This window comes from Enoplosus armatus, chromosome 14 (assembly GCF_043641665.1).
Source record: "Enoplosus armatus isolate fEnoArm2 chromosome 14, fEnoArm2.hap1, whole genome shotgun sequence".
In the NCBI taxonomy this organism is placed as follows: domain Eukaryota; kingdom Metazoa; phylum Chordata; class Actinopteri; order Centrarchiformes; family Enoplosidae; genus Enoplosus; species Enoplosus armatus.
In genome coordinates this window covers 5675370-5695011 of record NC_092193.1, presented here as the reverse complement: position 1 = coordinate 5695011, position 19642 = coordinate 5675370, and the positions used below count along the sequence as shown (strand labels likewise).

General features: G+C 40.6%; 1 protein-coding gene across 2 annotated transcripts in view; it reads right to left on the bottom strand.

Annotated features, from left to right (window-relative positions):
- ak5 (adenylate kinase 5) overlaps nt 1-19642 on the bottom strand; it is a 71162-nt gene that overhangs the window by 32209 nt on the left and 19311 nt on the right. For both annotated transcript variants that reach the window (XM_070919305.1, XM_070919304.1), the window contains exons 6-8: nt 12623-12814; nt 5318-5408; nt 334-407 (exon numbers count right to left, since the gene is read on the bottom strand). In XM_070919305.1, the coding sequence (XP_070775406.1) occupies nt 334-407; nt 5318-5408; nt 12623-12814 (357 nt within the window). The remainder of the gene's footprint in view (nt 1-333; nt 408-5317; nt 5409-12622; nt 12815-19642) is intronic.

Below are 19642 nucleotides of genomic sequence, written 5' to 3'. Positions count from 1 at the left end.
GGGACTGTGGCTGCGTGTTCAAACAAGTTAGAGTAATCTGAATAATCTAATTTCTTTGTTAAAAGTTAAATTCTATTAAATTCTACAGCATGATGGGAAAGTCATCCCAGTTTGTCTGACTTTAATAGCACTTGTTGTCAAACCTTAATACTTAGAAATAAAAACAGTTGAGAATCAAAACTAAATTTAATGATTTAAATACCGGGTCTTGTTTGCATATTCTTTGATCAGATGCTTACAGTATTTTAATACAACATTAAATACGTTTGCCTTGTTCTTCTTTGTTATCTGTACCAAAACTCACACAGTTAAAAAAATGAATCGTAATCTTACCTCGTCGTACTTGCAAGCGACATCTGCCAGGCTGCTGGTTTCACCCAGTAGACTGAGATCCAGCTCACTGGGACCTGAAGCCAGAAAAACAGAACAAACTGTGAAACTCAGACATTCTGTTATTTTTAATTTTAACTATGTAAATAAAGATTTTGAGACACTTGCTCGAGTGACCTTTGGACCTGTTATTTAGAATAAATAAATATATAAATGTGCGTTCTGTATTTTAAAATTCATGCAACATTGATCTTCATTTGTCCTCGAGACAGATCAGTTGCTGCCGTCATGAATGCCACATTTCATCAGTCTCCATGCAACACGTGTCTTTTACATTCAAATACGAACTGCAGATGTTGCGCTTCATGGTCGGCCTTTTAATAACACGTGCGCCCTGATTATTTTAACTTTTCAATACTGATTAATCTATTACTTTTTTCAATTAATCATCTATTCTAAATGTAAACAGATAGTCCCAGGTGACTCCTTCAAACTGCTTGTTTGACTGAAACATATCGGTCCAAACATATTCAGTTTAAATGATATCCATCTAAATATGTGACGTTATCCGAGGCCTTCAGGTGGTCCGCCGCCCCCTCGCTAAGACAGAGGTATGATCACATTGTCCCGTTTAAGGTTTGTTTCCAAATGATTTATTTCCCCCAAATAAAAAAAAAAGGAAGACACCTGTAAGCGTATCGCTAACGCCAGTTCACTGGAAGGAATAACTGAGAGTCACACCCATAATCAATGCTAGGTATCATGTGGGTAAGAAGACGGTGGAGGAAAAAGCAGCAGATCCTCACATTTCAAAGGCTGGAAACAGAGAATATTGAGGATTTTTGATAAATGATTCATTTACTGTTAAATTGATTAATTTTCTGTTGGATGCCTGATCGGGTCGTTTACTGATCCACTGATTGTTGAATTCAAAAGTCACACCTTATATCTGGAAGATTTAAACAGAAACATAACTGGGTCTCATTTGAGATCAAACACGAGAAAATCAAAACCGTCTCTTGGATCGTTATTGTGTACTGTTAGCTGTCGCAGCCACATCACCTGATCTGCACGATCTCTTTACGTTAGAGCTCATTTAGTCCCCGTGTGTACCACTACAGCACGCAATACCACGACAAACTTCCAGATGTGAACATGCAGCTGCACATCTGCACTTTGATGTTCAATCTGAGCAAAGAGGAAAATAAAACATCCACAAATCGAGGTTGATTTTGGCCCCATAAACACTTGAACCTGAACTGAACCTGAACTTCCTGTTGTCAGAAATCTGCCGAGGGTGATGCTGTGATAACATCTAACACGTAGCATCTTCATCCTCTTCCTCGGTGGAAATGGGTCGTGAATAACACTTCCCCTTGGCAGATTTTTTTTTTTTTCCTGCACGCCAGAACAGAGAACTGGGTTAGATTCAGCGAGGATGCGGCTTCAAACGTTCAGGCAGATTCCAGAGAGAGATGGCAGCTGTGAGTTTCTTACATGCATTATGTTAAAAGGCGTCAGAATGAACCAGATTTACAGAGAAACTGTCCTGTTCCCTCTCTGCAGTCCAAAGAGTCAGCAGCATGTCAGAGTGCATCCTGGAGAGCGAGGGGTAGAGGTATGACAGTGTGGACATTTTTGTTTTGCTGCTGAGGCCGGTGATGTCAGGTGGCTGAGGCTGCAGCCGTCAGCAGCACTTCACTTCACGTCTACATGTGCTGCCGCGATAATCATCCTCTCCTCTCCTGGGAAAAAATGTGGCACTAGAAGCAGCAGATGGACTCGGAGGCAATTTCTCTTACTTCCACTCTCTTAACTCCTGCCAATCTATGATACTTAAATTTCACTTGGTCTCCGCAGCTTTTCCTTATACTTTCCTAGATCAGCTGATTCAATTTACAGACCTCACCCGAGAGGATGTAAGGTTGACACATGCGATTCAGATTTCCAGGTTTTTCCGATGTGTATCGAAGAATTTCATGGAGCAGAAATACACCTTTTAGTGGTCTTTGCGAATGGCACGCCACTCAGGATGTTTTTCTTTTGATTCCTGGGTGGAACACCTACTGCGAGGCTCCATTAAAGAAAATATATGGCGAATATCATTTTGACAAATGTACAGATGTCACGTGGCTTTTAAACGCATCTCAAAGTGCAGCTACATGACTGCTGTGTGTAACTGGATTCTCGATGGGAAGCTTTCTCTCAGTCAATTATGCCCTAAATGAGGAAAAGATTTGTATATATTATCTTAAGATCAATATAATGAGATTTTCCTACATGATCGTTTTTTTAGAAATCAGCAAACATTAAGAGGATGAGTGATCATTTATCTATTGCTTAATGACAGCTTGAACATTTGCATCTCAAGTGGTACACCTGCGTCCGTTTGGTATTTTCGGTGTCCTGTCATGAGGCCGACTGCTCTCAAGTGCGAGGAAGCGTGTCAGGTAGCTGACTAGCAGCACAAGGATCACTGGGGGTTTACAAGGTGCTTTACAGGGTAAACACAACAAACAACAGGAGTCATGAAAGTGTTAACCATAAAAGAATGAAGATAATTGCAGCATCAGTAAAACAATAAAAAAAATAAGCATTAAAACATCAAACACAGTGATAAAACATAACAATAAAAACAAATGGAAGTGAAGGTAAGACAGAGGGATCACAAGAAAGCGAGAGTATAAAAGAAGACGCTTAAATGAAGAGGTGGTCTCAGACATCCTAATCTCCTCTGGAAGGTTGTTCCAAAGCCTCGGGGCTCTGATGGGAAACGCTCTGTCATCTCTGTTCTTAAATCTGGATTTAGGAACCTCCAAGAGAGCAGCGTTTGAGGACCTTGGGGCCCCGTGACGGCAAGGTCAGAAATATAACTTAAACTTAAATTTTAAAATGAACTCTGACAGGCAACATGTGCAAAGATGAAAGGAAAGGTGTGATATGCTCTGCATGATTTTCTGGTTAAAATCTTTGGCGGCTGCATTTTGGATTAATTGTAGAGAGACTTTTTTTTGCTGGAGATGTAGAAAAGGCAATAATCTAGACGCGATGAAATAAAAGCAAGCCTAGAGGTGGAAGACCTACACTCAGCAGTACGGCACAGAAAGTCCTGCCTGTAAGGTTAGACTTAAACCGTTCAAAGGCCACTGATGCCCACCCGCTGCTCTGAGCGGGACAAGAGGACGGTGTGATCCACTGTGTCAAACGCTGCACTGAGATGTAGGAGGACTATAATGGAGGGAGACATTCATGACCTTAAGACGGGCAGTTTCTGTGCTGAGGTGAGCTCTAAAAGCTGATGAGGTGCCCGGCCTTCATCACCTGATGTTCAGATTCCAGAGAGAAGCTGACAAACTGTTTTTATGGACGATTTGTAATAATGATGCCACATCCAAACGGTCCCTACCTCTCTTAGGCTGCTCACTTACTGTAACACCACCCAACTGATCATTTTATTGAGCAGGTGGTCTCATGTCAGAACTCCTCCTGGACTAGTGTTAGGTGCCGTATGACCTCTCAACGGGAGGTCGTATGATTTCTAATGTTGTTGACAATATTTCGGACAAGTTTATAACTGTAAAATGTTGCGCTATCAAGTGGAGTCCAGGAAGTAACTGCTCACGGCCAAGAAATAGTCTGGTACATAGTGTTGCTTTGTGTTAATTAGCGAGCTTTAGTGGGCTGATTTTATGGCCTTTGGACAGAGTCAGGCTAACTGTTTCCCCCCATTTCCAGTCTTAATGCTAAGCTAAGCTAACTGGCTGCTAGATATGAGAATGTTATCGATCTTCTCATCTCTCCACCAGGAAGCGAATAAGTGTATTTCCCCAAATATAGAACTGTTCCTTTAATAACCAAATTTAAGGGAACTGTATCAAACGTATCTGCCCATGTTATGAATTTATCATGAACAGGTTTTGATCTGTATTGGCCACAAAAATCCAGTATCGTCAAGCTATATGTACAACATACAGCGAATAACTATAAGACAACACAACTACAAAGTAAAGACATTAACCAAATGAGCTGCAGCAGGTGAGTGAGGCAGTGAGCAGCCGAAGTGGGATTTCTGTGCAGAACCAGCTCAACTCTGTGCCAACGGTAACATTTTTCATTTATGATCTGTGCAGAGCGCCGGCTGATCGTGTCTTTTAAACCGACAGTCAGTCAGGCCTTCAGCGAGGGTCGGGAATGTGTCTCTGTCTGACGCGCCAGTAAAAGATCAGGTTTTTACATAACACATATAGTCTCCATCACACCACCTGACTGATCAAAGATTGACTCTAACCTTGTTGATTCTGTATTTCTCACAAAGCGTGGCGAACCCTGCTTCCCCGGTTGCCATGCCAACTCCTGTGGTAACCAGGGAGCTGGTGGGTGATGGTTTTTTTTCACTTGTTCTCTCTTCTTGTGTATGTGGGCTATTTTGGAGAAGCCTTTCTACACTGTACATCATATTTCATCATCATGCGGCCCACAGCTACTGTAAAGAATGCCCTTTATTAAATTATAGCACACGTAATATAATGATTTTTTTATTTGTTATGACTGCCTACAACATATAATATCATTTAGCCAGTGGTGGTAGAAGTACTCAGATCTTTTAATACCACAGTGTAGAAATACTCTGTTAAGTCAAAATTTATAATAAACAAAAGTATTAGCATCAAATGTACTTAATGTACAAAAAAATACTGATTATACAGGATACAGAATAATGTTGATTATATTCTTGGATTATGATAATTGATTCCTTAATGTGTCCATCACTTTAATGTACAACACATCATGTTTAATGTTGGGCTACGTTTAATAGCTTTATACATCAGTCAAAGATCAACGAAGTCTTATTTTAAGCTATTATAATATGTCATAATCTAATTGTTAAATATATAATTGATAAAGATCTAGTTTAGCAGTTTTTAAACATGTCTGTCTCTTGCGTTGTCTCTCTGTTTTATAAAGTTTTATAAAGTGTTCATCTCACCGGCGGCCGGCTCTTTGGAGGGAAACAGCTTGTTGTCTAAAGTCATGCTGATGTCACAGAAGACCTCCTCCTCGTCTCGGTCAGCATCCAACTGAAAGGAGAGAAAAAAGTACAAAAAAAAATCATCCTTGACGCCGTGTTTGACCTTTTTAGTTTCTTCTGAGAGAGCTGGCAGGAGAGCTCGACAGAAATATGACGGATACAAGAAGTCACAAAAAGATCTGAACCTAGAACAGCACGACGGACACGCTCAGTCTTTTCAAGGCACCATGACATCCGGAGTCACACTCATTATCAGGTCAAACGTAAGACAGAAACGATGCTGGGAGCGACGCACACACTGAGAGCTTTAATAACACTAGATTAATTAGCCTCACTTCTGTGTCAATTGGTCTCTTTCGGATTATTCGGAGGCCGAATGGCTTCCTTCGCACGTACAGTACTCGCAAATTGACCATGAAGAATCTGTTTTGGGGGTGAACTGGAAGTTGATTGAAGCAGACTTCTCCTCCTCCTTAATCCGCTCTTTGCTCCCCTCTGCTCTCATCAGGGTCTGATGACAAGCAGCTGAAAGGCGACCTTGTGGATACAAAAAACGGCTAAAAACATAAACAAACTCTGTTTCCTCCTGCATCTCCATGTAAACTAAAAGAAATGAATGAACGTCAGCTGTGGGAGTGGAGGTCAGGTGAAATGTAAGATAAGGATAACAGCACAAACAACCAGCTTCCTCCTGGGGTTTCCATGGTAACAACCTAAAAAAGAGAGGCTGGTGTCTGCTGTCTGCTGTGTACTGCGTGGGAGAGTCCCCTGAGCCCCCGCGGGCCCTAAGAGTCCACCTGCCGAAGAAGAGCAGAGGGGGATCAAACCGAGGATTCCCCCGGAGAGCGTGGCATTCGAAAAACCCATCAGGGTACTCAGACCTCTCAACTTCTGGCATCATGTGCTGAAAAAGCGTCCGCTGTCACACTGCAGTGTCTTTTTATAACAAAGAAATGTGTTCTCCACTTCAACGGAGAGGCGCCGTATAATCCATTTATACTTTACAAGAAGACTCTCCAGAGAAAGTGTCAGTTTTCAAGGGTAGATTAGTGGCTTTAACTTTTTGGAGAAAAACTTGGCTGCCGTCTGGATGACTCATTGTCACTGCAGTGGCTCTTCAGACAGGAGACAAGGACTGTCTGTGTTTTCAGATTGCCTTATTGCCAAAACCCAATATGATCAATGTGCAATATTTGAGCTTATCCATACTGTTAACTTCCCTTGCAGTGCAGCAGAACAGAGTTTATATAAGTGCACTCCGTCGATCAGGATAATAAACAAAACTAGACTTTTCAAGTGGTGGGGGAAGTATTCACATCCTTTACTCAATGTTTAAGCAGTATTTTTCTCTTGTAGTTGGTTGAGGCGGAATTTTTTAAACTGTTTTCAACTTCTACACAATTAAACACCTTCACATGTCTTGTTTTGTCCGAACAACAGTCCAAACCTGAAAATGATTCAGTTTAACTGTAATTTAAAACAAGAAAAGCAGCAAATCTTCACATTTGAGAAGCTGAAACCATAAAATGTTTCAGGGATTTCTGCACGTAATCTAAATGATTCTGCCATCTAACCTGCAACTGTTTTGATTACTGATTTCATTGTTTAAGCTCAGTTTTTATATACTGGTGGATATGTTTTTTTTAATAAATAAATCGTCTTAAAATTGACAACAGCAATTGGCAATCATGTCTTCACCCGTTATTAGTCAATATTATAATCAATGCAACCCTACAGAGGACAGAAGCACATGTCAGAAAATGTCTCATCCAAAGAACTGTTTTACCTCCATGTGCTGAACATATCTAAAGTGTAAATAAATGCATCTTCTTATGAAGTCCCCTGACGAGGCGAAGCGAAGTAAAAAAACCCTCCTCTATTATCTGAAAGATCTCCGAAAGAGACGTAGATTAAAGGAGGCAGGGAGCTTAAAGCCGCAGCTCCTCTTGGACTGTGCGACTCTTTTCAGGAAGATGTTTGGTGCATTCAGCGTTTCCTCTTTGATCATCTGAATGAATTCACTCCTCAAGAGTTTGAGCGAAAAACAACTTGGAAAAGTGATTCTTGTAGCTTCCCCAGTACATCACAACAATACATATCAAGTTACTTTGAAGTTATGTAAATCTCAGTGTTGTCACTCTCTGAAGGGGACAAACAAAACAGATAAGTAAATAAAAAGTCCCAACACCAATATCAGGTTATTCAGTCTTTCAGAAATTGAAATTCAGCAGAGAGTTATTCATAATTTTACTGATTGGTTGCAATGCCGGCATCTCATTTATATTTCAGGAATGATGAAGAATACCTTGTAACCGTCCCTGGGGAGATAAGAGACCTATTTGTTTACATCTGCGTGGCATCTAGCAGCATGTGGGGAGGAAGCTGGAGCTGAACTCACTCAGGGAATATTTAATTAGATTGGTCCTTTTTCCTAGAACGACAGGACGGCTTCGATTGAGGCCACAACAAACTATTATCTCTCCCTGCTGCAATTTCCGGTCAGGCTTCGCTGTGGAGGTGTGCGTGGGTGTGTGTGTGTGTGTGTGTGTGTGTGTGTGTGTGTGTGTGTGTGTGTGGGTGTGTGTGTGTGTGTGTGTGTGTGTGTGTGTGGGTGGGTGTGTGTGTGTGTGGGTGGGTGGGGGTGTGTGTGTGTGTGTGTGTGTGTGTGTGTGTGTGGGTGGGTGGGGGTGTGTGTGTGTGTGTGTGTGTGGGTGGGTGGGGGTGTGTGTGTGTGTGACAGGTTGATTTATCCCACATGAAAAAAAACAGACCTTCATTCGTACATCATCGTCACGTTTCAGATAATCACAAATTTGTTTACAGAAAACTGACAACAGCTCAAAAATGAAAACAGCTGAGCAAAACTGCCCAAACTGTCTCACAATGACAGAAATAATACGACTTAATTCAATGAAACATTGAGAATTAATAGACGTGTGTAATTACAATTCAGTCATTCCAATCCAGCGTCTATGAAGTGGATTGTGCTTTTATAGAGTTATGTCTTCCCATATTGGACCTGAGATTTAAAATGAAAAGATTATTTTCACATAAAAGCCTTTTGCTGAGTGAACGCAGTTAAGCCTCCGAGGTTATTGCATTCATTAGTCAAGAAACCATTGAGTCCTTCTCCCGGGATAATTACTGAGGCGCAGGAGGAATTTACCCAATCAGAAGTTAATCTAATCTTTAAAAACGAAATACTGTTCACAAACGTTACAAACATTTTTTGTGCTTTGTTTTAGTTCATTAGAGGACAGTTGGTTGCTGTTCAGACAACAGATTAATATAACTGAAAGTTTATATACTACACAATATTATAATTAAGTTGTATATGGTTATAGTGTTGCCTTTTACAAAGAGGATGCTGCTACTTTGTTTTGTTGTATGGTGAGCTGCAATAGTTAGTCCATTAATCGATTAGTCAGTTGACAGAAAAATAGTCAGCAAGTATTTTGATAACTGATTAAAATAAATCTTCTATAATAATCTTTGGGTTTGGGGCTTTTAGTCGAACGAAACGAGACATTTGAAGACGTCACCACAGGCTCTGCAAAGTTTTTCTTCTTTCTCTGCTTCTTTGTTTTTATATAGACTAATTAATTAATAGATAATTAAAATAATCATCAGTTGCAGCCCTAATTACATGCACCTAAGTAACACGGTGACAGTCAAGTTCTTATATGTCATTTAAACGAGAAACACAAGTTAATCCATTCATCATCGAGCAGAAAGATGCTTCTCAGGTGGACAAATCAGGTATCAACTATAAACGGACAGAAGGATCCCCTCGAGGTCTATTATGTTGCTTCTTATGACTAATAATCCATTACACAGCTGCGTGGTTTTATCCTTTAATGAATAACAGTATTAATCTGTCCTCCAGTCAGCGACAGCCCCTCCATGTCTCAATCTACAGACATTCATGTAACTTTCAGGAATCTCAAGACTGCATTTCTGTAATTTCAGGAAGTTGTGCTGGTGGTAGACAGACGACTGAATAAAATCAGACCATACCAGTTTCATGTGGATAAAGATCCCGCGTCGTAGACTGCTGCTGCTTCATCTGCTCAGAGCTGACGATAGTCTCTGACTGGAGGGTTTTATTTAGATATTTATATATTTAGTGATATTTAGATAGAGGGCACATCAGTCAAGGGTCTCATAAAAACACACAAACGCAATGCACTCAAGTTCTGTGGGATTAAATGCTGCAATAAAACAACGTCCTGTTGTTCAGCAGTTCAAGAGCTGAAGGCGTGAGAAGACCAAACACACTTCTGTGCCAGTGGAAAGAAAAGCTCTCCACATACAATCTGATTGACAATCCTCCACACATCTACTGTAAATACACATATATACAATATATATATATATATAGATCTTTTGATTTTATTTCTAAAGAAGGAAACTGGACATCATTTGTCGTCAAGTTGTTTCTAAGAGTGCTTCAGACTGTGCCAGCCTCTGATTTCCGAGTTGTCAGGCCTGTGTGATTGCAGGGACTGTTTGACGAGCAAGAGACAGACAGAGTGTCTGAGGCTCGCTGTGGCGGCCTGTTGACGCTGCAGCACCACAAAGAGAGAGCAATTCACAAGAGGGACAATCCATCAATAAGCTCTCAAAATGTTCAAATCACTGTGAGTGAGGACTGCAGACTTCTTCCATTCACAGGTGTGGAAGGAGAAGAAATTGTCTTTTTACAAAAACACACCTGCGTTCTTGGTTGGTTTCGGAGCTTTAAATGTTATTTCTGTAGTTTTTTTGCAGATGTAATAAGTCAACTGACATATGATTTACAGCTCTGTGTCAGTTGACCACAAACTACAGTAGAGAATTAACATGTATATCTTGTAACTGTACATTTACAGCACATTGACAGTCTCATCCAGACCAACCTCATTATTCCTCTTACTAAAGTGAGGAGGGCCAAACTGTCCTGATAACCAAGGTAAAAACTGTGGCTGTACTATAGTACTACTATAAAAAATCTCTGAAAACATTACATGACTAAATAAGCAATAATCAAGGTTTCAAGTTCAGAAACAACATCCTTTAGATATCATTTATTTTAAGAGTTTAACATTCAAACATTCAGCTAATCAGCTTCATCAGGACTGTGTGGTTTGACCACATTTCATTGACAGTTTCCGCCCGGTTCAAACCAGTGAGAAGAGCTCAGACAAAAACACAAATACAGAATCAACATTATAGTGTGTTCACGTAGGACGCCATCATTCATAGAGAGAAGCTGATTGAGAACATAAGTTTCAGGGCCTTTGGGACATTTTTCTTTGTACACCCCTGAAAGTTATATGCTAACAGAAAATAAATATGGTACATGATTCATTTTTACTTTCCTTTCCTGTTTCCTAAGAGATGTTAATATGACACTATGCTAAAAATGTGGTTATACACTTCGTACGCCTGCACCTGACAAAGTACTTTATAATCATTCACTCAGTGTGTCTTAATCAGGTCGATCCAGCGGGAATGCAGGGATCATGTGGAAAGATTCGCAGGAGGTAGAAACCTCATCTCTACTCCAGTTTTACATCAGTTCAGATGGATGGCTTTTGGAAACCTTAACTTGAGTGTAAACAGAAAATAGATGGATGGAAGAATGAATGTACAGCTGGAAAACATTGCAAATATATAGTATATACAGAAAGAAGATCCATGAACAGTGAACGAGGGAAACAAGAGAGCAGGGGAAAGAGGGAGACAGACGAGATCGCAATGAGCAGAATATCAAAAGGGCAATATTCCAAAAGAAATTGGAAAAGATATCACAGAGGAGAAAGTATAAGTTTTTGCAATAGAAAGACAGCCACTGATATAATTCCAGGGTGTCTGGAGTCCCAGAGTCATTAAATATTGTTCGCTTCACTGACATTTTCACTTCTACTGTTACAGCATCGACCACAGAAAGCTAAAGAGACTGAAAAGCACGGACGCACAAACTGCAGGCTCTGACCTCTGGAGGGCATCTGATTACGATCTCATTTTCTCTAACATTAATGTGAGAGCCCCTGGAGTTTTGTCCTGAGCATTTGATTTTAAGATTCCCCCAGACAACAATCTAAACGCATACAAACAAAATGACGATGCTGCGCTGAGACTCGGTTAAATCAATAAGACTCCCACTGGAAGAGTGGGCAGCCGCTTCCTGTTGGCTGCATAGCTCTATTAGCACCTGCTTCACTCGCACCGAGGGAAACTCGACGCCCCTCTGCACCAAACCACAAAATGTAATGAAGATCCCAGTGGTCTCCAATTAAGACGCCTCCATTCCAACCTCACAAAACAATCAGGAGCTAAACAGATACAGTTCGTCTGCGCACACCTGCTGCTGCCTTTTGGGCCCTGCGGCCAGACTGAAAGTTAATACTGAACAATTCTACAAAACTGCAGATCACGTTCTGCACGTACTGCCAGAGTGCTTTACAGATTCATATTGGGGGGGATATTCACCTTCACTGGACAGTTGATAGTTTAGAGACAGATAGGAAACAAGGGGAACGAGAGAGGGGTATGAAGGTCCAAGACTAGAATTGGATTGGGGACGTTTCAGTCCAATGGTATGCGTCTTAACCACTACGCTAACGGGATGCCCCATTGGCTAGGAAACGAATGTGCTAATGGTAAACAAACAACAACAACAACAACACTGATGTGGGAGTCACTGTAATTACCAGATTACTTAAATACAGTTCCTGTCAATCCAAGTGGTGACTATGACTGGACTCGAAGTAAATATAATAAACATGCAAGTGTTAAAAGTAAGTGAATGTTAATTTAATGTGTAGTGATTTATTGACCATGCACAGGATTGCTTACACACGACCAACTCATTCAACTCATTGTTCAACCTAAGATGACTAATGTTACCCACTTTGGTGATAAATCATTTGTTAGCGAGATAATATTATTGACATACATGTGAGAATTGTTGCTAACGTTTGTGTTACTTGTTCTAGTTTATTAATGTTCACCATAAGACTGACTTTCCATCCCACATGACGTGATCATAGAATAACTGTTCGTCTGTGCCAGGAACTTAATATCAGTCCCTGAATGCTAGACTTGCTAAATGCCCCTCCATCATCCCAACCTCCACAACCTTACTTCCTGTCACATTACACAACAATCCATTACACACTGCTTCCTGTGTTGGCACTGAAGGTTGTAAATCATGGACCGTAGAATCATTCAATATGAATGTAATTTATAGAGAAAACGGGCTGCTTTAAGACGCCTTACCGTGACAATAAGGCCCCTCTCCTGGAAGTATTTGACCAGAGGAATGGTGTTTTGTTTGAAGTTGGTGAGGCGGCGGTCGATGGCCTTGGGGTTGTCGTCCGGTCGTCCCTGCTGCTCGGCTCGTTTCTGCAGCCTCTCCTTCAAACGGTGGTTGGTGCAGGCCAGGAACACCACCAGGTCAGGGGTGCAGATCTACCAGGAGAGAGACGACGTGTGAAACGTTACAGCCAGACCTCAATCGCTCGGATTAATATTTTGATATGCGATGTTCATGATGTGACCCAGAGGAATCTCAGGCTCACAGCTGCAAAATGGGGGACAAACTCAGGGTCGGTCTCATTTTTAAATTCAATGCACTCAGGTCGAAATGTCAAAACTGCAAATCATAAAAGAATAAAGACTTCATTCTCAGTAAGGTCTGAAGAGATTGGATATCTTTTTTTTTTTAACAGTACAGCAGTTGTTGAATTTTGTCCACCACCTGAATTTCACTGGATTGAGTCAGTGTCACGAAGATTTTAGAGTGTAGCCATAAAAATAGCCTGCAGATGCCCCACTGATGATGCAATTTTAATACAGGTAGGATTATAAATCAAACATGATTCTGTACTTTCCCAACAGGAGATGAGAACATTATTACCTCCCACACACACAGACGGATTTTCTTTGTTTTCACTGTGTTTGACAAACAGAAGAGAACGAGACTGTAGACGTTCACAGGGGAAGTATTTAAAAGTCAGTTTATTCTGTGAACATGAGTAAAAGCAAATGACATTATAGGTGCGATCACACATGCAACCTTTTCCATAACTGTGACGGCAGTTTTCTATTTAGAGATCAGACATGAAGAGGAGCCAGTTATGAAGTGCTCAAGACGCAACGTTCCCTCACGTCATCCGCACTCGTGTGAATAACACTGTGATGTTCATCACGCTTTGTTGCTGCGGCTGACACAACCATAAAGCTTTACCTTTAGGATGTGTTTTACCTCCTGCTCTGCTTATTCCAAAACAATGAAGACTGTTAATGCATACAGATGTTTAAATCTGCGTCAAACTGTAAACACAACTAAAGATGATAACATATCAAACATGTTGGCTGGACATGCTTAGTTACACATCCAGTTTCATTCATTTGTAGTCCAGTTTTGGACCAACTGTTTGGTGCTGAGCAGGTCGTGTACGGTGGGTTTTTAGAGCTTTTGCTGGTTGAATCAATGCTCATGAGAGCGGTGAGACTAAATTATAACAGTGGTTGCGCGTCGTAAAACGTAAACAATGACCTGAAAGATGCTGAAATGCTTCGTAGAGTCAGGTGATAATTACTTACGTGTGTTTGTCACTATGAGCAACCCCCTTCACATCACACATAATAATTTCATCTGTTGTTAATATAAGAACACTGATAATTGCAGCTTTAATATATTTTCAAAAGATAATATGCAATAGAGCATTTATTTCTGCACTGAACCTTGTTAGAGACGCTCAATTACATGTTGACAAATAAAGCTTTTTACATTCACTTGTGTTTTTTTATGATTGATGAGGCTCTGAAACCTCTGAAATAAGTCTGTAGGAACTTTATGCATTTGTAACTTGGAAATGATAAACTGAAAGGAATGTTAACTACTGTGTGCCCATTAACAACCTTTAACAATCAAGTTCTGAGCAAAGTGATCTCGTTCTGCTCAAATTACTGCAATCAGGAGATGATGTAACAACTACGACAAGCTTACGGAACTGTTGCCAAGATATTATAGCAAGCAAATAAACACTGATTTAAAGGAAAAGGTCAGGCAACAGTACTGACTGAGGTCTGAGTAATAGAGATGTAATTTGTGACACTCCAATGAGCTCGACTGCCTCTGTTATACAAAGTCCAAAACACATTCCTTAGTAACCAACGAGTATGTAAACTACACAGGCTGACGTGTGCGCTGGGTATTTAAAGATCTGAAAGATGTTGTTAGCAATCTAGTGCAAAGCAGCATCAAAGGGAAATAACTTGGTTTCTATGGTTCTGACCTATTAAAGTGAGGCACCTCCGCAGAGGGCAGAGTGTTAAATACTCTCCTCATCTTGAACCTGACGACTGGTCGCCCGGCTCACCACCAGCGGCATCAAGAGCGGTGTGTTACTATTCATACTCCGTCGTTTGTTTTGCTCCTTTGTCAGATGAACTGCACACGTTGAACACTCCAGAGTCTGCATTTGATCTGGCGCACTGCCAGAGCCAAAAATAGCTCCAATGGTGTTGTTTATTGAGAGGCACGCCGCTCCGGCAACGAGACTCAGTTTTGAGTCTTGCAAATCAAAGTTTCCGTTTCCATGGTGAGCACACTTGTGCCCTCGATTTCTCTTTTTCAACCAGGTTGTGCTGTTAATGTGGAGCAGCAGTCGGACGCCTCAGCTGTTTCGTAGTGAGAAAGGGTTGTTGGATTAATCACCATTAAAATGTCTCCAGAAATGTATTATCACATCAGCATCTATTTCCAGAGACGGTTTTAATGCCGGCAGTTCTGTCACTGATACTATCGCTCTCGCTTAAAGGCCAGGAAGCATGTGGTAACACACACACACACACACACACACACACACACACACACACAAGGTGTCCTAAAATAGGTGCAGAAGCAGGCAGATGTTGACCTGAACACGACAGCTAATACCCTTTTAGGGATGTTCTGCTGAATGCACTCCATCAAAGAAATAAAAAGCAGACAAATAAACTGATGGCAGTGATTCAAGCGCTGAAATGTGGCTTCCTGTTCTGCTGCAGAAGAAGGCGGACACCCTTTCTGAAGAAAAATGTAAAAGCTAGATGATACTGATACTGTCACTTACAAAATATTGTCTTTAAATACTATTTTAGCATTTGAGGGGTTTATGTGGCACATTCACTTATACAGTTTATTTAGTTTGGTTGGAAACATATTTGTACCACATTTACTGATAAGAGATAAATATTTAAAAAGCAATCTTATTCCAGCTGAAGTTGTTCTTATTCATACCAGTCAAGGCTTGAAGAAAGAGCTGAGACTACTCTTTGTCTTTGGTTCATTTCGTTCTGCTCTGCCTTTCTAAGCATGTGGAGATGCTGACTATCAGACGTCTCCATCTGTCTCCATAAACTGCAGCGTCCTGGGATCGTTTCCTCCATCCAGCAGTTCACATGGAGAACAACAGACTCTCAGGAAGGTTTGAATGGCATTAATCTTACTTATCCAAACAAACAGAACTAAAGCAAACACATAATTTAAATACATCTCTCGTACTTGGACAGTATGGACATGTCTTATGTGTGGGCAGCAGCTGTGTTCACTGTTGGGCTGTAACAGATTATTTTCATAATCTGCAGATAATTTTCCCAGTTGTAGTTTGGTTTATAAAATGCCAGAAAATTGTAAAAGCTGCCCATCATAATTTCCTGAAGCCCAAGGTGACGTCTTCAGATTGCTTTTATCGTCCAACCAACAGACCAAAACCCAAAGACTTTCTATGTACTGTAACATAAGACAAAGAAAAGCAGCACATTCTTACAACTGAGAAGTTGGAACTAGAGTAATGACTTAAATGATTAATCAATTATCAAAACAGTTCCAGATTTATTTTCTGTCGCTCAACTAGTTCGACTTGTCGTTTCATCTCCAGTTCAGTGTCTTCACAAGAACATCTTGACAACTTTCGAGGCTGTCACTGGGACCAAAACAGTGGCCTTTCTATTAAAAGACTCTCCCGTTAACCACTAATCCCCACTTATACCCCATATAGAGGTTATTTTAGTTAAATCTGGGTGGTCCACGATCCATGAATTTTGTCTCAAAGTGACCAGAGAGGCTTTCATCTGTGATGCTAATAAAGGGCGAACCTCAATCTTCAACTATAACCTGCACAGATTTTGTAAATGTCACCTTCACACTTCTCTTGCTTATTCTTAGCAGATATGTATCTGGGCACAACTTCACAATGAAAGGAGTGAAAACAAAGCACGAGAGCTTTGTTAGCTTGCTAAAAGAAGAATTATATAACGTCGCTGTCTTTACAGCTTCCCTGTAAGCCTCCAGAAATCTCAGTCTTGCAGGAGGAGGTGGATGAAGCCGTGTGCACTTGCAATATGCAGTAATTAATTCTTCTCAAAACATAATGTTTGTTTTCTCTCTGCTGCATGTTCAGCATGGACGCCATAAATCTCTCTGCACATTCCTCTCTGACATCAAAGTGGCTGCTGCTCTGTTTTGCTGTGGTCCTTTGTTATAACCAACATGATGGATGAGTATTTACAAGACAAGATGACAGCTGCAAGAAACAAACTGATCGATAACCAGTTACAACCTTTGGCAAATTGGCATTGTCTCACAACTTTTTTCATGATCAATTACTGTCTTGATTTTTTTTCTTTTTGATCTGTTAACCATTTAGTCAATGAAATGTCACACAACGGTGAAAATTGCTTGTCCAAAACCTAGTGGTATTGATAGATATACATGTGTGTTGTGGAGTTAGACACCCACGCAGATGGATTGACAGGGATGACTAGATAGACTGACGCCTCCATAGTCGATAGGAGTGAAGGTAAAAAGGCTGGAGGGGAGGATGAAGGGATAGATGGTCTCTCCGGGCAGCTATAAAGAGGAGCAGGCTGGTTGTGGCGGCTCATAAATGGCTGCTGTGATGTTATAAAGGGCAAAGTAGCAGCAGGATCACTCGGTCACCCCAGAGCTCACATTGTGCTGGGGAATATGAGATCCAAAATAAACCTTTCAGAATATTAACTATATGATGCTTAAAGCAGCACTGAGCCTGCCTGAAAGTCATTCAGAAAGTCAATGAATAACTCAATCACATCTAACCCTTGTTTAAGGTCTCTGCAAACATTTTGTGGCCTGAAGCTGTGTTGTTAATTTCTTCTTCATTCCCTGGATGTAGGCGATGATTCGATGATGGAAGGAAACTCCGCTGATACTGACTTTTCACATAATATTCTTTATTTGCATCAAAGTTCAGGATCAACAGGCATGCGCATCTTGGCCTGGACAGCACCCGTAGCCGAATCAGTACTGCTGCCCCGAACACTGTTCAAGCTCATCTTTTATACCTTTAGACATGCATGGGGTCCTACTACAACACACAAGTCTGTAAACTTCCGTTCCCTATCTAGGGGTCAGGAAAAGAGACCTCTCAGAATGATGTTTCACGTACCTTAACCTCTCAGAGATAACTTTTCACATACCAAGGAAGATCTCGTCTAAACAACAATGCATCTTATCTTTAAGGTGCCCCAACATCTGTTAATTGTTTACCTGGAACATTGCATTCATGGCAACTTTGTACTACATATCATTGTCTGAAAAGACTACCTCTATGATTAGTATCAAATAATACACATCAGCTGCTCAGAGGGGATGGTTTGTGCTTAAATTCTGTGTATTTAAGCTTGACCACTTTCATACAAACAGTCTCAAAACAGTAAGAATTTTCTCCAAAATTGGCATGTTGAAAAAATCCTGTAACTGTAATTCAGGCTGACATGGGGCGCTAAACAATCCAATGCAATAGCCCCACTGTAGATACTGACATTATAAAACCAAAAAACAGACCAAAAATGCTCAATTGCGGTTGTTGCTTCAACTTTATGGCAATGTAATGGCTGTAATTCTTGGTAGGTATTGCATATTTAACCCCATCACATGGAAGGTGTTGCTGTTATTTTTTACACCCTGTATTGAGATTAAATATATATACAATATACAATATATAATACGAAAAAACAACCCACAATGTGCAGCCATTAATTAAATGAATTAAGCTAGTGCAGTAAGAAGGAAACTGGATTCACATAAGTATAAACTCACTGTAAGATTAGATTACATTATCTCTCATTGCAGCAAAAAACAAAACAAATATCACCTGTGAAAGATCAACATCAAATCTACTGAACATAGTTCACAGAGTAAAAGTAAAAAGAGTAAAATACATAACAGTTAGCCCAACAGTAAATGAACAGTTACTTAGAATGTTGTGTTAGCAACACATTAGCCGCAGACAGCTAGATAGTATAATGGCTAGCTTGGTTAGCACTAAACAGATCGCAGGAAAACTAAAGTAACGAATCAACAATAACAAGACGGCTATAATATAAAGAAGACCACCTACAGACAACGTTCCAGCAAGAGCATAATGGGGAGAAGATAAAAGATGGCTGTCAATATTTTGGTCACAAATCTAACAAAATGGCGGACGTAACAATGTTAACGTTCCATGTTAAACTGCTACGGAACCTTGCCTTGGTGGTTGCTACTAGCAACAGAATGTTCGACTGAAACCAACTGCTGGTGACAGAACACACGTTTCAACGCCTCCTGAACTGACTCTAAACACATCTGAACGTTAGGGTTCACTTTATTCAAATTACATGCAAATTCATATTGTCAAATTATTTTCCAGTCTGCCGTTGTGTCCACACACACTGCATCAGCGCTACTTCCCTTCCCAGGAATCCAAACTCCTGCAGTTTCCCCCACCCTCAGATTAAGTTTCCAGACTCTCTGTGACTTTGTAGCTGAGTGTGTTACTTTCTGTCCCTCTCCATCTGTCTGAGCCCTTCATCTTTAATCACAGCGGCCTCTCTTTCACTGTCTCAGCTTTCCTTATCTCTCTGTAATGAGTTCAAGTCGTAAGTGTTGCTGCTACTAATGAGTGTGTTTTGAGTCGTGTCGTCAGCAGCCCCCGGGACGTTAAACAGCAGCACGACAGGGTCGCTTAGAAAAAGACTATCTGGCATTTTTGTGTTCAGGTTCAGTGCCTGTCCGGTAGAAATGACACTGGTCTGTTAGTTTGATGGTGTTTTTTTTCTCACCAAAAATGCCCAAAAATTACTTATTCCAGCCACTTATTCCATTCAAGATATCCTGCAATAGTTTGTCTTATATGACAGATTACTGAATATCTTTGGGTTTTAAATTGTTTTAGGACAAAACAAGCAATTTAAAGATCACCTTGGGCTCTGGAAACTTGTGATGGT